The sequence below is a fragment of the Petaurus breviceps genome, unplaced genomic scaffold, assembly GCF_028583685.1.
Source record: "Petaurus breviceps papuanus isolate PSGF00001 unplaced genomic scaffold, PetGlider_PUasm1.0 90692, whole genome shotgun sequence".
Lineage (NCBI taxonomy): Eukaryota > Metazoa > Chordata > Mammalia > Diprotodontia > Petauridae > Petaurus > Petaurus breviceps.
Window position 1 is genome coordinate 4,494,597 of NW_027187313.1, and position 14,063 is coordinate 4,508,659.

The 14,063-nt window shown below is 41.1% G+C and overlaps 1 protein-coding gene across 2 annotated transcripts in view; it reads right to left on the bottom strand.

Annotated features, from left to right (window-relative positions):
- The window catches only part of PAPPA2 (pappalysin 2), a 399,201-nt gene that overhangs the window by 6,439 nt on the left and 378,699 nt on the right, over positions 1-14,063 (bottom strand). For both annotated transcript variants that reach the window (XM_069065505.1, XM_069065506.1), the window contains one exon: positions 2,566-2,664. In XM_069065505.1, the coding sequence (XP_068921606.1) occupies positions 2,566-2,664 (99 nt within the window). The remainder of the gene's footprint in view (positions 1-2,565; positions 2,665-14,063) is intronic.

Genomic DNA, 14,063 nt, shown 5'->3' on the forward strand with positions numbered 1-14,063 from the left:
GTAGTAGTAGTAGTAGTAGTAGTAGTAGTAGTAGTAGTAGTAGTAGTAGTAGTGCAGGAGTCAAAGCATTGTTATAGTCTTAGGAGTCTTAATAGTTTCATAGGAAAATTGTGCCATTTTTGATTCCTTCCCAGATAAACGTTTCTGCCCTATCTGCTCTAAAGATTTACTAAAATGTTCAGTGATCTGGGTTTCTCTGGCATTCCTCTACCATCTTGGCAGTGACTAACCTCCTTCTTTCTAGGCCTCCCTCCTTTCAGAAGTGGTGCAGAACATACCTAAACCTCCAACAGATATCTCTTTCCCCAACAGCTGTACCTTCAGATTTTCCTTGCTGTCAATTTGTCTATGATAATTTGCTGAAATGGTACATAGAGCATACTACTACTCTGAGAAATATGTGAAGAACACTCAGATCTTGTATTGTATTTGACCAACAAATCCAACATAGTCAAATCCATAACCAAGGGAAATCTATTCAGCATGTGAACTCCATGATTATCCAAGTGCCCTAAGAAGGATTGATTCGGGAACTTTGCTGGGTACTGTTGCTTGGGGACTGCTCCCAGCTAAAAGTCATGTGTCTGGGGCCAAGTGTACTAAATGGTGCATCAGGAGGAATAAGGTCTATTTCAAATACTGGTTTATGTGAAAGGTTATTCATAGGTGTTGAAAGAACAAATGAATGGCAAATTGCTCTGACTCTGCCTGTTACCTCCTGGGCAACCAGGATTCCCTTAGAAACACAGCATGAGGAGGAGGAATGGCAGTCAGGTGGACTCCTTGATCAAGGTCTTCTTCAGCCTCAATGTAGGGACCGATCTGGGTGAGTTTCAACCTTGTACTTTGGGCTTGTGGGAGGTGATGGGAAATTGATCCTTCTGAACTTAGTGTGGGAACTGGGATGACTCCTGGTTGTTTTAGATGCTACACACTCACAGAATTTTTTAACTGAAAGGAATGTGGAAATTGCACAGACTGATACGGTATATGTCATTTATTGTGGGCCCACATGCAAAGAATGAAGCAAGATTTCCTTGACCAGTTGCAACTGAGCAGATTTTCCAAAAATCTTCCTGCTCTCCTATTCTGTCCCACCACATGGACTCTGCCTTCCCTTCCAGCCTTAAATCCATGATCCTATGATCAGGAAGAGCAGAATCTCCTCCACAACATCATGTTGGAAAGGCCATTACAGCCTATTCAATCCAGTCCTTCCTCATTACTCTCATACTAATGCTCTCAGCACATCCAGATCATAGTCTGTGGAATGTTCTCTTGAATGAATAATTTACTTATGTCATTTAATAAAAAAAACAGATATCACCTCATGGCTCTCTCAACAAATGAATCTTTCTTCTCATTTACTCTATGGGGGTTTGGGGCAGTTGGTGTTAAGTGAGAATGGATGTGGTGGATGACTTGTCTATTGGGCTTCTTGCTTTTGTCCCTGGGACTAAACAAGACTGAAGAAGAACACAGAACCATCCTAAAAACCCTCAACTTGAATCCTGTAACTCCTAAAATTGTGCCTTTCCCCCAGGGCTCCTTCTCTCTCCTGAATGTTCAAAGAAAATCCATTGAAGGAGACACAGAACATCAGAGGAGGGAGCACCTTCAGAGGCCATCTGATAATGCCACTCATACCTGAACAAGAGCCCCCATGACAGCATACCTTACAAACAGACATCTAGCCTTTGCTTGAAGGGAAACCCACTAATTCCAAAAGTGGCCCATCTTGCTTCTGGATAATGCTAGTTTTACAAAGTTTTTTCTTTGGGTCAAACTGTGATCGCTATCTCTGTAAATTCCACCCATTTATTGATCCTATTTCTGCTCTCTGAAGCCCAGGAAAATAAGGGTTAATGCCTCATCCCGATGGCAGCCCTTGACACACCTGAAGACAGCTATCATGGTCTTGTCCCCTACTCCTCAAGTCTTCTCTTCTCCAGGCCAAGCATCCCCAGTTCCTATATGATCTTTATATAGTATGGTTAAGGGAAACCTACATTCTTATTGTTCTCCTTAGAACACTTCCTAACTTATCAGTTTCCTCTCTAAAGTGTAGGACCCAAAATAAAACACAATACTCTAGATGTGGTCTGACCAGAGCAGGATACAGTGGAAATATCACTTCTCTAGTTCTGGAGTCTAAGCTGCTCTTCTTAATGCAAGATTATATGAGGCGCACATGTGCGTGTGTGCATGTGCGTGTGTGTGTGTGTGTGTGTGCATGCGCGCAAGCTACAAAGGAGGAATATTTGAGGAAAATAAGTAGACTGTTCCTGGAAATCAGGTCCTGCCAAAAACTCAGATTGGTTTGGCTGACAGACCAGTGCAAAAGTAACTAAGTGCTTTTAGCAAGATCTACTCTAGGGGCAGCTAGCTGAATAGAGCATTGACCCTGAAGTCAGGAGAACCTTAGTTCAAATCTGGCCTCAGACACTTAACACTTACCAGCCATGTGACCTTGGGCAAGTCACATAATCCCAACTGTCCTGCCAAACCAAAAAACGATCTACTCTTATCACCTGGGGCCCCCTTGTTCAAACTCTGTTCACCTACCTTCTTGGAAGAAAGGGTTGAAGAACAGCAGTCTCCACCATCATATTGACAATAGGCTCGGTTGTTGATTGTATCACACCACCCATCTGCTTGAAAAGGCTGGTGGGGAAAATAACAAGTCATCCTCAATGTAAGGACTCATTCATCATTGCTCTTTGTTTTTTTTTATTCCCCCAGGTCAAGTTTAGGATTATACAGAGAAAAACAGAATCCTTAGAGAGAGTGAGGCTGATAACTTTGTGTGGCTCTGTCTCACTTAAATCCAATTCCAGCACAAGTCAAGACATCACCCCGATATCATCCGTACTTTTTGAAAACAAAGGACCACCGCCACCACCACTAACAACAACAACAACAACAAAACCAACAACAGGGGCAGGAGAGAAGACTGACCAAACCTTATATAAAAATGAGGTGTTTGTATTTGCCAATGGTGATGAACTACGTTAATGGCTCCAGGACCACTGCACCAATGACATCTCAGGGAAGTTCAGTGTCACAGGTACCAGGCCTACCTCTTTAATTCTCTGAAGGGGCCCCTTTCCCCTAGTCCTAGTCTATATATTTTTGTAAGTAGCTACAGACTAGCTTGTCCACAGGGTCCCTAAGATGGCAAGGGGTATGGATATGAATTTTCATCTAATTTTATTAAACAATAGCAGTCTCATGCCAAGAATGGCTCAGCTCAACCAGAGGCCAGAAGTAGGGACTACATTAAAACTCTAGGGTTCTGCTTGTAGCTCCTACGACTGACTGGCTTGCTGCCAGTCAGGCTTAGGGGGTGGGCTATTGGTCATTTCTTCTGCCTCCAGTCCAGCAAAGATGATGGCACCCATCACTTCCCCTGGATCAGATGAAGACTAGTACTTAGAGATTAGGAGATTCCAGAGAAGCTCCGTAAATATGAAAGGATGATTCTCCCAGAGCAGCTTGTCATTGCATTTATTGACCCCAGTCCTGGGGCAGAAATGTTCACACATGTGCAGCAGTCCTGTGCACACAGTGGTGAAACCACAGGGTAACAGGGGAGCAAGCCAAACAGTTTCCATTTGCTCCTGTTACTGCTTCAAGTTAGCAGGAACCAAAATGGGAATCAGGCCCAGGCCAAACCAGAGTTAATGGAGTGTTTCACCCCAAAAGGGAACATATGATAAGAACAGCAACAAGTGGTTAAACAATAACTCAGTGGCCCAATGCCATGTATCTCAAGAGGAAAGGCCCTGGCAGGAAATACAGGCCCACAGCATCTTGGAGGGTTTACCAGCCAGCCCACCTACTCAATAACATTGGCTTCCCTCCATCCTGAACTGATGCTTTACTGCAAAGCCTCTAAAAACCTCTCAAATTAATTGCTTAGGGCAGGGATCCTTAACCATTTTTGTGTCTTTGACCCCCTTGGCAGTCTGGTGAAGCCTAAGGAATTCTTCAAAAAATAATGTTTTTAAATAATGTTTTAAACGTTAAAATAAAATATATAGAACATAAAAATTGAAAATAAATTAAATCTATTGAAATGTAGTAATAAAATATTTTAATAATAAATTTTTTAAAGAATAAATTCATGGAAATCAGGTTCAGAATCCATGTTTACATTTCTATAACACACTGGTGCCTTCCAAGTGATCATTCTAATTCTGAATTCTCATGGGCAAATCACTTTCATCTTCCTTATTTGGGCCTCAGTTCCTTCATGTCCAACTGGGTTAATATCACCCATTTATAGGGCTTGTAGTAGCTGCTAGTAAAAGATAACCTATCAAATATATTACATTAATTTATTTCATCTTATATGTATATTATATTACAGAAACATATATTTATTTAGTGATCCCATTTCTTTTTTAATTTGACACCAGGGAAGAAAACTTCTCGTGATGAAGCTCCCTCTATCAAATGCAGTTTGGCAGCTACCCTGCAGTTTAAAGCTTTAGAGAATTACAATTTTAACCATCCTTATTAAAGCAACTCAAATGCTAAGGGGTCCCCAAGTAGCTGAAACCCTATGCAGACTGCACACCAGTATGCTGTCCACTGACATGTTATTGCCCCCTCTGGGGTGAAATGTGACATTTATTTAGTAGCTGCTCAGCAATGTCAACTGAGAATGGGAAGAAAGATCAATTCCTCTTTTCATCCCAAAGGTGAATGAGGGAATGACACAAATAGCCCAGGGTGTGAGTGTTTTGGATACTTGCAACTTACTGTTCTGTCTCTATAGAACCTAGAATGATGACAAAATGAGGATTTCTATTTTATATCCACCCAAATAAGAATTTATTAGAAACTAAGCAATCGAAGATGCCTAGGGGAACACCTGGCAAAAGACAGGAGGCCAGGGAGATGCTAAAAGAGAAAAAGGTTGGAGGTAGGCTTTCCTATTTCAACATCGTATCTTTTAATTTCTTCCCCAACTCTACCTGACTAGTTGAAAAGCTAAATATATCCCTGATTTCTTTTCCATGTGAATGTCCATTTAAAAAATAAAACAATATAAACGCACTTTCCTTCCATATGTGTATATTGTCTCTGATGTGAGCATTTTAGGTTTTCTTACATCTGTAAAAATGAACTTGACAGCAAGGACTGATAAATAATACAAAGGGTAACCAAGAGAAGCTGTGAAATCTACTTCTCAGGAGGACAGATTTTCATCTGGGAATCATTAAGCATGATCCGCCTGGAAGGAGTGTGGCTAGGTGACCTCCTAGGTCCTTTCCAGCTCCATAATCCTATAGGACTAAAATGATTTACAGACTACTTCTGTGCCTCTGTGAGGTCTTCTAGGAAGGGAACGGGAGGGAGGAAGACAGAGAAATGGGAAAATCCGTGGAAAGACCAGGATTTAATCTTCCTCTATACCTATTAGAATTAATTGCTCCTCCCCCAACCTGCCAAAACTAACCACTCCACCCTAAACAAACAGAGTTGCCTATGGCAACATGTGCTGGGGAAACTTGACTGCTTGTATCCAAAGTTACAATGGAAAAAAATAGGAGGGGGAAAATGACTAATTGATCCAAAATCTTGAAAGCCTCTGAAGCCTGGATGTAGTCTAGGGGCTTTTGTCTTCAACAACTGAAAGGTGTCACGCTTGGGATATGGGATATAATGTTTGTTGAAATTGTCTAAATGAATTTAAGCATTCTTCTTCCAGAAGGAAACTTTCCCAGATCTTCTAAGGGAGGTTTTCTTTTTCCTTACACCATAAACACATATATTCATTTCATCATCTAGTCTTTTACATCTAAAGTAACATCTCATATATCTGGCATCATCAAAAAATTCACCATCTGGATAACTGAAGCTTGCTTCTTCAGGGGCTAAAACTTACCTTTTAACCATTTTGGTGTGTATCTTAATCTAAAAAATAGATTATACCTATTCTTGAGATCTAAATTAGAATATAGGAAGCAGAATTTAACTTTTTAAATGATCCAAAATCATAACTGAGAGCATCAATGTTAATACAGTCCTATGGTGAGACAGGAAAAGTATAATGGTTTGGAGTAAGAAGACTAAAACTCAAATCCTGTTCTGCCACCTACTTACTACTTAGGCAGTGACTCTAACAAGTTCCTTCATTTCTCTGGGCCTTTCACTGTAAAATGAAGAGTTTGAACTTCTACTGTCTCGTTCAGGTCTAAATCTGTGATTCTATCATCTTATATCAGGGTAGAGGGGGGCAGGCAGAGCCTGGCGATTGATTCTAGTACTGATGAGCACATGCAGCAGACAACTGTTGCAATACATCAAAGAGGACTTTGGAATACACATTTTCAGTACTCGCTTCTGGTTCACTACCTATGTGGTAAAGAGGAACCCATTCAAATGGGTGTAGATTTGAGGCTTGGGCATATTCAAAAATCAAAGTGGATCTCTTAATCTGGCTCTTTGCTGATTGGCTGGCATTGAACATGGCGGACAAGATGCTGTGGGCCTCCAGATAGGGGCTGGCATGAATCTGAGAATATGTGGTCTGCTATTCCTTTCTATCATTTTTATATCTGTTCCTATTTTTTCCTTGTTTTTAAGTGACAGAGTATCACTTCACAAGTAGTGAAGGCTGCCTTGTGAGCCTCAGAGGGTTAGCTTGGCAAGCCATTAGAAGGCTGGGATAAGAAGTGCATGATAGAGTTTGCCTGGAGCCAGATGGCAAGGAGTTAAGTAGCCCATGAACTGCTTGACCCAGCCAGGGGGTGGTTAAGATAGGATTTTTCCAGAAGTATATTTGGAAATATACTTAATGGGACAAATATTATTTAGAAACTGCTTTAAATTTGAGCCTACTATCCCCAGAGACCAAGGTGATTTAGGGGGAGAGTGTTTCCTAAGGTGTTTGGGCAAATATTTATGTTTCTGTTCTTGTCATATCTTCACAGCAAAATCTAATTGAGGTTAATTGGTTAAAAGTAAAGGCACCTGGGGTGGCTAAGTGGTGCAGTGAATACAGCACCGGCCCTGGAGTCAGGAGGACCTGAGTTCAAATCCGGCCTCAGACACTTGACACACTTACTAGCCATGTGACCTTGGGCAAGTCACTTAACCCCAAATGCCCTTTCTTCCCCCACACACACCAAAAAACAAAAAAAAAAGAGTAAAGGCACCAATGACTGGTGGTTAACAGTATAGGAGAAGAATATGGTGGAATGGGGGCTCCAGATAAAGACATTTGAGAAGAATCACCCCATCCCTTTATAGCATATCTCTATAAAACTGAAGGGGAGATGTAACCAATCTAACTCTGTGAACCCATGTCTACTTTGTTTTAAGGGGGATGGGTGGGTGGGAAGTCTAAGTCCAGAACCTCACAACAATATTGAAGCCTTCAGGATTTGCTTTTTGCCCCTACGCTGAATGGCCCCAAACTTTTTTTGCCTTTACAATTGCTGTGTTTTCTTTTTCTTTATCATTGTATTTGTTTGTTCCCTCACTGACAGACTATCAGCTATGGCTTTTTGCTGCTGTCAGTATGACTGTGTGTAGCAGCCTCCCCACCCTTCCAATTTATTGCTTCTATTAGGCTGTGGGTGGGAAATGAGATAAAAGCATTTCTCAGAAACATGTCTAAAAAAGGAGTAGATAGAGGCCGGAGTGACGACCAGGGAGGAGCTCTCCTATGAGGAAAGTACACGAGCCATAGTGTATGACATCTCTTTTGGCTTCTCAAAGCACTGTTTTTCTCCCCCTCTCCTTGACCTTCTGCTTCTGAGCTGTGTTCCTGATAGTGAAGGTTGCTGAATAAGTGACCTCCTGGTAAGTGTGTGATTCTTATGTGAGGCATACAGGTACATAGCATAATGGAATATAACATATCATAACATTGGCCTATGTTCCTGGCATCCAGGGGCAGAGATAGTTACCTTTTCTGTGTATGTGGTCCCATGACAAAAGTACCTTTTCAAGGGGATATGCTGAAAACATGGCAAACAAAGTGCTGATGTGCCTGGATACTGGGCATACTTGTAAGGTGGCCCTGGGCATCCTGCCATCTATGTTCTTAAAACTCTCCACAGCACTCTAGAAAAGAGAGCTTCTAGTAGTAGAAATCACATGTCTGAAGGAAAGAGTAGACCCAGACACTTTCTCTAGGTTCATGAAGGGGTAGGAAAATTATTTTACTATGGACATGGAAATGAGAAGCTGTGGTCTGGTCTATCACAAAATAAAGCCCTCTGTGGAGACTAAAAATATGATGATCGACTGAATAAATGGATTACTTCAAATGGATTTCCTCCTAAGTTAAGGAACAAAATTTATGAGGACCATGATTTTTTTGGCCAAGAAAGGTAAGGAGGAAGCAGAAGGAAAAAGAGAGAGAGAGAGAGAGAGAGAGAGAGAGAGAGAGAATACACTAAACCTAAACTGCAAATTCCTGGAGATTCCACTGGATATGTGTATGTGTCCCTTCTTCCCCTCCCTCTGCAACATACACTCATTTTCCCTCCCTTTCTTATGTCTTCTTCTCTTAAGTTTCATGGGGGTAGTCACAGATGCATAGTAGGGAACTTATATTACCAAGATGACTAATTCTCTCAAGGTAAAGCACATGATAGGACCCTGTTTCTCTTATTATGAAGTGTTGGAGGCCTGGAGAAGGTGCTAATCTAATCAAAAAGTTGATTCATGCCTAATGCCTGATTACTGTTTTCTTCTGCCTTCCCTAAGTCACCTCCCAACAAAACTTCGAAGTCAATCAGTCCTTTGGATGACTAATCACAGTCACATCTGTTTCTTTGTATTGTTTAGGCTGCATCTGTCTGGCCAAATAGGAGGATTTTTTTTCCCCCAAGGCAGCTGTGGTGCAGGCACCCAATGAAGTTTTTGTAGCAGCTGGAAAAAGTGTGTAAAAATATAAATACATATATAAATATATATGTCCACATGTATGCATGTTCATATGCATGTGTGTCTATGTATGCTGAACAACATTCTGCTTCTCTGATCAATGAGCTTTGACTTACTTACTATTTTCCTAACCCCATGAGTTGGAAGAGTTCACAAGTTTTTATCACTCAACCTGTTTGAGCCTTCTGGTGACCCTCTTTGGAATGCAAAATCCAGACTCACTTAAGATTATACTTAGACTGGGAAAGGAAATGTAGGGGTTATCTAGACCAACCTCTCCACCCACTCATCCTGGTCCTGCATTACTTGATGACCCAGTCCTTGCTTTCTTTCATGTTATCATGAAATTATGAGATAAGAAGTTTAGAGATCAGTCCAACCCCCTCATTTACAAATAAGGAAACTGAGGCCTACAAAGATGAATTCTTTCAGATTCACGAAGGTGTTTCATAGCAAAGGTAGTATTTGAACCCACCAGACCTTCCAATTACTGATCTATGGCCTTGTACTCCACAGTACACTAAGGCTGTTTAGTAACTCAACTACCACATTTCATGTTGATGGCAGAATATACATTTCTTAGGCATGCATTTGACAAAGGTTTCAGCTCTGGAGTTTGAATACTGAAATCAATCAAATGATGAAGAATGAGCAAAATTGAATTGTTTTTACATGCAACCAGGAAATAAGATATGCAGGCAAAAAAGGGTATAGAAATCCATCTTGCCCTAGAAGAAAATATGGGGGAAGGGGAATTTAGGGGTGGGACAGAAGAGAGGGCAGACCAGGGGAGAGGGTAATCAGTAGGCTTGCTTGCAATCTTGGGTTGGGAGGTAGGGGAGATATATGGAGAAAATTTGGAACTCAAAATTTTATGGAAATCAATGTTGAAAACTAAAAATAAATTTTAAAAACCTGAATTGTAAAGGGGAACAAAGTCATCCCCTTCCTTGTGGCTTTTTTCTAGTGTCTCAGAAATGAACTAAAAACTAATCTGAAAAAGTCACTGAAGGTCAAAGGACTTAGCATTTAGTTTGACCCCTTGATTGCCCTGAAGTTTAAGCATGCAGAAGGAAGTAACACTGGAGCTGGGCATTGAGGCCTCAGCCACAGTTGTGCGTGTCTGAAAGAAGAGAACAGCTGCTTTTAGGCAGAGGGAGCCTGAAGCCAGGTGGCTGAGTTGCTTCTGTATCTCATTTCCATCATCAGAGAGAAAATTAGAAAGAGAATCAGCCTGTTCCTCCGTGCCTGGACCCTGGAGCTCAGAGGAATGTGTATACATGGGGGTAGCCTGCCCTAACTTGGTTGGCTTCTCCACATGAGATGTTGCGGGTTTGGGGAAAATACTCCTAGAGGGGGTATGAATTTAAGTGACCACACACATCCTTTGTTAAACTGGGCACTTCCACTGCCAGTAGTTAAGGGACAGGCCCTGCAAAGCTGGAGGTAGGAGCTGAGATGTTCCACTATGAGAGTGGGAAAACTACAGCCTTCATGCCCCTGAAACTCTCTTTATCCTTAAGCCACCATTCAGTGTTAATAAAAGGCATGTATTGAGCCTCTCCTAATGCATCAGGCTACATAGCTGTTCAAGAGCAAATTCAGTTTTTTTTTTTTCTGGTTTAGTCAAGGCATTTATTCCACAAGACTTAAATCTAGGTCCTGTCCTTCAGAGCTCCATTACTGGCTAGAAAAGTATGTGGTCTCTGAAGCTGAAATATAAAAACTAGATGTTATAATTAGGTCTTTCAACAGTTCCAAATTGCTCCCAGATACAAAGGTCTATCTCCTTGATGTTAATATTATCCTGGTAACCTGAGGTGATTGTCAGCAAAGCACACCAACCTTGGAGGAACCAAAATTACTAGTAATCTAAAGGGTGATAGAAAAACTCTAAGTCGGGGAGGGGGATTGAGGAGAAGGGGAGGTAGGCTGAATTTTTGTATTGCTAGTGATGACCTACACATATGAATTTGGACCAAGCTTGAAGTGAGACTGGAAATAAAAGTGAGGCATATGTAAAGAAAGAAGAATTTAAAGGCAGAAGACCCGGATTCAGATTTGAATTCCAACTCTGCTAATTTCTAAGTATATGACATTTGACAAATTACTTGACATCTATGAGTATCAATATAATAATAGTATCTAAATTTATATACAACTTTTGGTTTGCAAATCACTTTACATATATTATTTACATGTTATTGCAGTTGATACTCAAAACAATTCTGTGATATAGGTGCTATCTTTATCCCCATTTTACAGAAGAGTAAGCTGAGTCTGAAATAGATAAAATGGTTTACAGGATTACAGAAAAAACATCCTCCCCCATCAGGATTGTAGCAGCAACCACATTGGCACACCCAGGATGGCAGCTAGCACAGGTTCTTAGATCTGCTTTACTAGAAAAGATAGCTGCTTAAGGAGTCAACAATCTTTTTTTTAATTATATTCACTAGTTCAGGAGAAAAGTCAGCACCCTGAACTTCAGAAAAATACAACAGACAGGGCTCTGACTGCCGGAATCGACTATACACTTTACATACATCCCTAGATCAAGAGAGCCTTTACATCTGAACACTCAGGAACTCTGAACATAGGTCACTCAGAATCTCCACCAGGAATTCTCATGAGTGAGCCCCCAAAGCAAAATATCAACTCAGAGTATATATGTACTTCTCAGAGCCAAAAGGCATCACAGCCCTCCTGACTCAGTGCCTAATTAGAAATTAGCAAAAGTTGTGAAAGTCTTCCTACAAGCAAGCCTGGTCTAAGAAGCTTCCCTTAATTGGCTCCAGGTGAGGCCTATTAATGGGATGGGAATATCTTAAATCCTATTAACATTACAAGGGTATAACCTATAACCTTAAGGGAGAAATGCAAGCTAATAAATGTAGGAGATTCAAACTCAGGTCCCCTTGATTCCACCTAGCTGTCTCCTCTGTAAAATTAGGGGTAGACTAGATGGCTTCTAAGATCATTTGCAGCTTTACATTTGAGTGGGGTATACTCTCTCACTCTCTCACTCTCTCTGTCTCTGTCTCTCTGTCTCTCTCTGTCTCTCTCTCTCTCTCTTTCTCTGCACCCTTTGTGAAGACTCCTCAGAATGAGGAAAAGGGAGGAGAACTGTCTCAAAACCAGAGACAGACTTTTGTAAGACTGGACAGACCTAAGTCCTGGGTTTCCTAAGAAATTACACAACCTAGGTCCCTTCCCCCCTTCCCTTGCTGTCAATCAGCCTTAAGCCCTTCAGGAATTTTAGGAATCTCTTACAGCCCTTCCCCCTTCTTCATTTTGGCATTTGCCAAATAAGGATAGGTACATTTGGATTGGCTATCCCCTATTTCCTTGTTCCTTATCATTGGAGGAGATTTTGCACTCAGATTGTAAGCCCACATCCCAGTCAATGGGAGAAGGGACAGTGGTGGAAGGGGGCTTGACTTCATTAGGGTATAAATTCTTGTTCCATCTTCTGTAACACACCTCATTATGCTGGTTCATATTGGTGGAAGGGATGCCCTCTTCTAGAAAGAACTGAATAAAACTTCCTGTTCTTTCCTCAAGATACCTCTGACTTTTAATTTCTTTTTGGGTAGGGGATTCTTGGGGTCCCCGTATCCCACACATTTTGATGATACTTTGATCTCAGATCTTATGAAAGGGAAGTGGGTCAGAGACAGAGTTTCAGCACTACAGTACTATCTCTAAGGTATTAAAAAAAACCAGAGGAAGATGCTTAGCACAATGGATAAAAACTATAAGGAAGAATAATGAAAAGGCATGAAGAAGCTGCTAGTTCCATCAGTGATACATCCAATATTGAGCCCACAAGGCCAGCAAACTATTTTCAATACACATCAAGGAAGGAAATCCAAGAATAGGAGATCTGTTGAGATGGAAGGAAAGTGATTTAAACAGGGAAGGTGGTAGTGGTATGGGACTGGAGGGGGAGGAAATGGTAAAAGAGATAGGTAGGGCACTGCTCTAAGCTCTAAGCAAGTCTCAAAGGAATAATCCTCATCTTGTTTCCTCTCCCATCCACCACTAGTACTGCCAGCTACTACGTGATGCCTGCTGATCCAGATGCATTGGGGAACTACTCTTCCCCTCTTAAAACAAATCCTAGATCTCCCCTCCTATCTCCAAGAGTTAAGCTGTCCTATTGGAAGAGGTCATTGATCCAATGAAAGCCAGGAGGAAGCTATAACTAGACCTTCAGAATGAGAAAACTGCTTCCCTCTCCAATGCCACCTTCTAGAGGATCAGAGATTCATAGATCTGGGAGGGACCTGAGAAGCCATCTTGTCCAATCCCCTCATTTTGCAAATCCAGAAATTAAGAGCCAGGAAGATTTTGCTCAAGGTCACACAGAAAACATACCTCAGAAGTAGGATTTAAATACTGGTTTTCTGATGAGAAGGAAAAAAAAAACTTGGGGAACAATGTTGGAATTATAATGTTGGAATTCAACCACATTGAGGCCACCCAAGACTGACCCAGGCCACTTGGGTCTTTTTATACTGGAAGGATATAATGCTTTCTCTTGCTTCCCTTCAAGTAATCTTCAGTTTACCTAGGAAGGAGTAGAATAGAGGAGGAAAAAAGGACCAATTTCTTCTATTATCTCTACCTTCTTATAGTTTAGACCAGTTCCAAAGTGAAAATGACCAAGGTCCTTTCCTACTCTAGGTAAATAATCTGTTTAAGTTTCAAAAGCCCAAAGTTTGATTCACCATCAAGGCATGGCCTTTTAAACACTGTAAACACAGGAGCACAAATGGATGGTGGAAAGGAGGAGATATTTTAAACAGCAAGTCAAATGGAGCCTATCATTTTTACCAGTATGAAAAGAATCAAGTAATGTAACAGCAAGGAGCAATTCATCTTGATGGCCAATGCTGAGAATAAACTAATGTAAAAAAAAGAGAAATTAAGTCAAAAACAAGTCCAACTTTCCACTTCCACACATGTCTCCCCCTACTTTGTGGGCATGCAAAGCTTTAACATTCCCTGTTTGTGTTACTTTGTCAGATAGGGGGACTATACTGATGATTTGTGTTGATTTCTCAGATCTTGTTTGTGGGTCTGTGTTGATTTCACAGGCAGAAAGTGAATTGATGATGGTGCTGGCAATTTGCATGAATGTTGTTGTG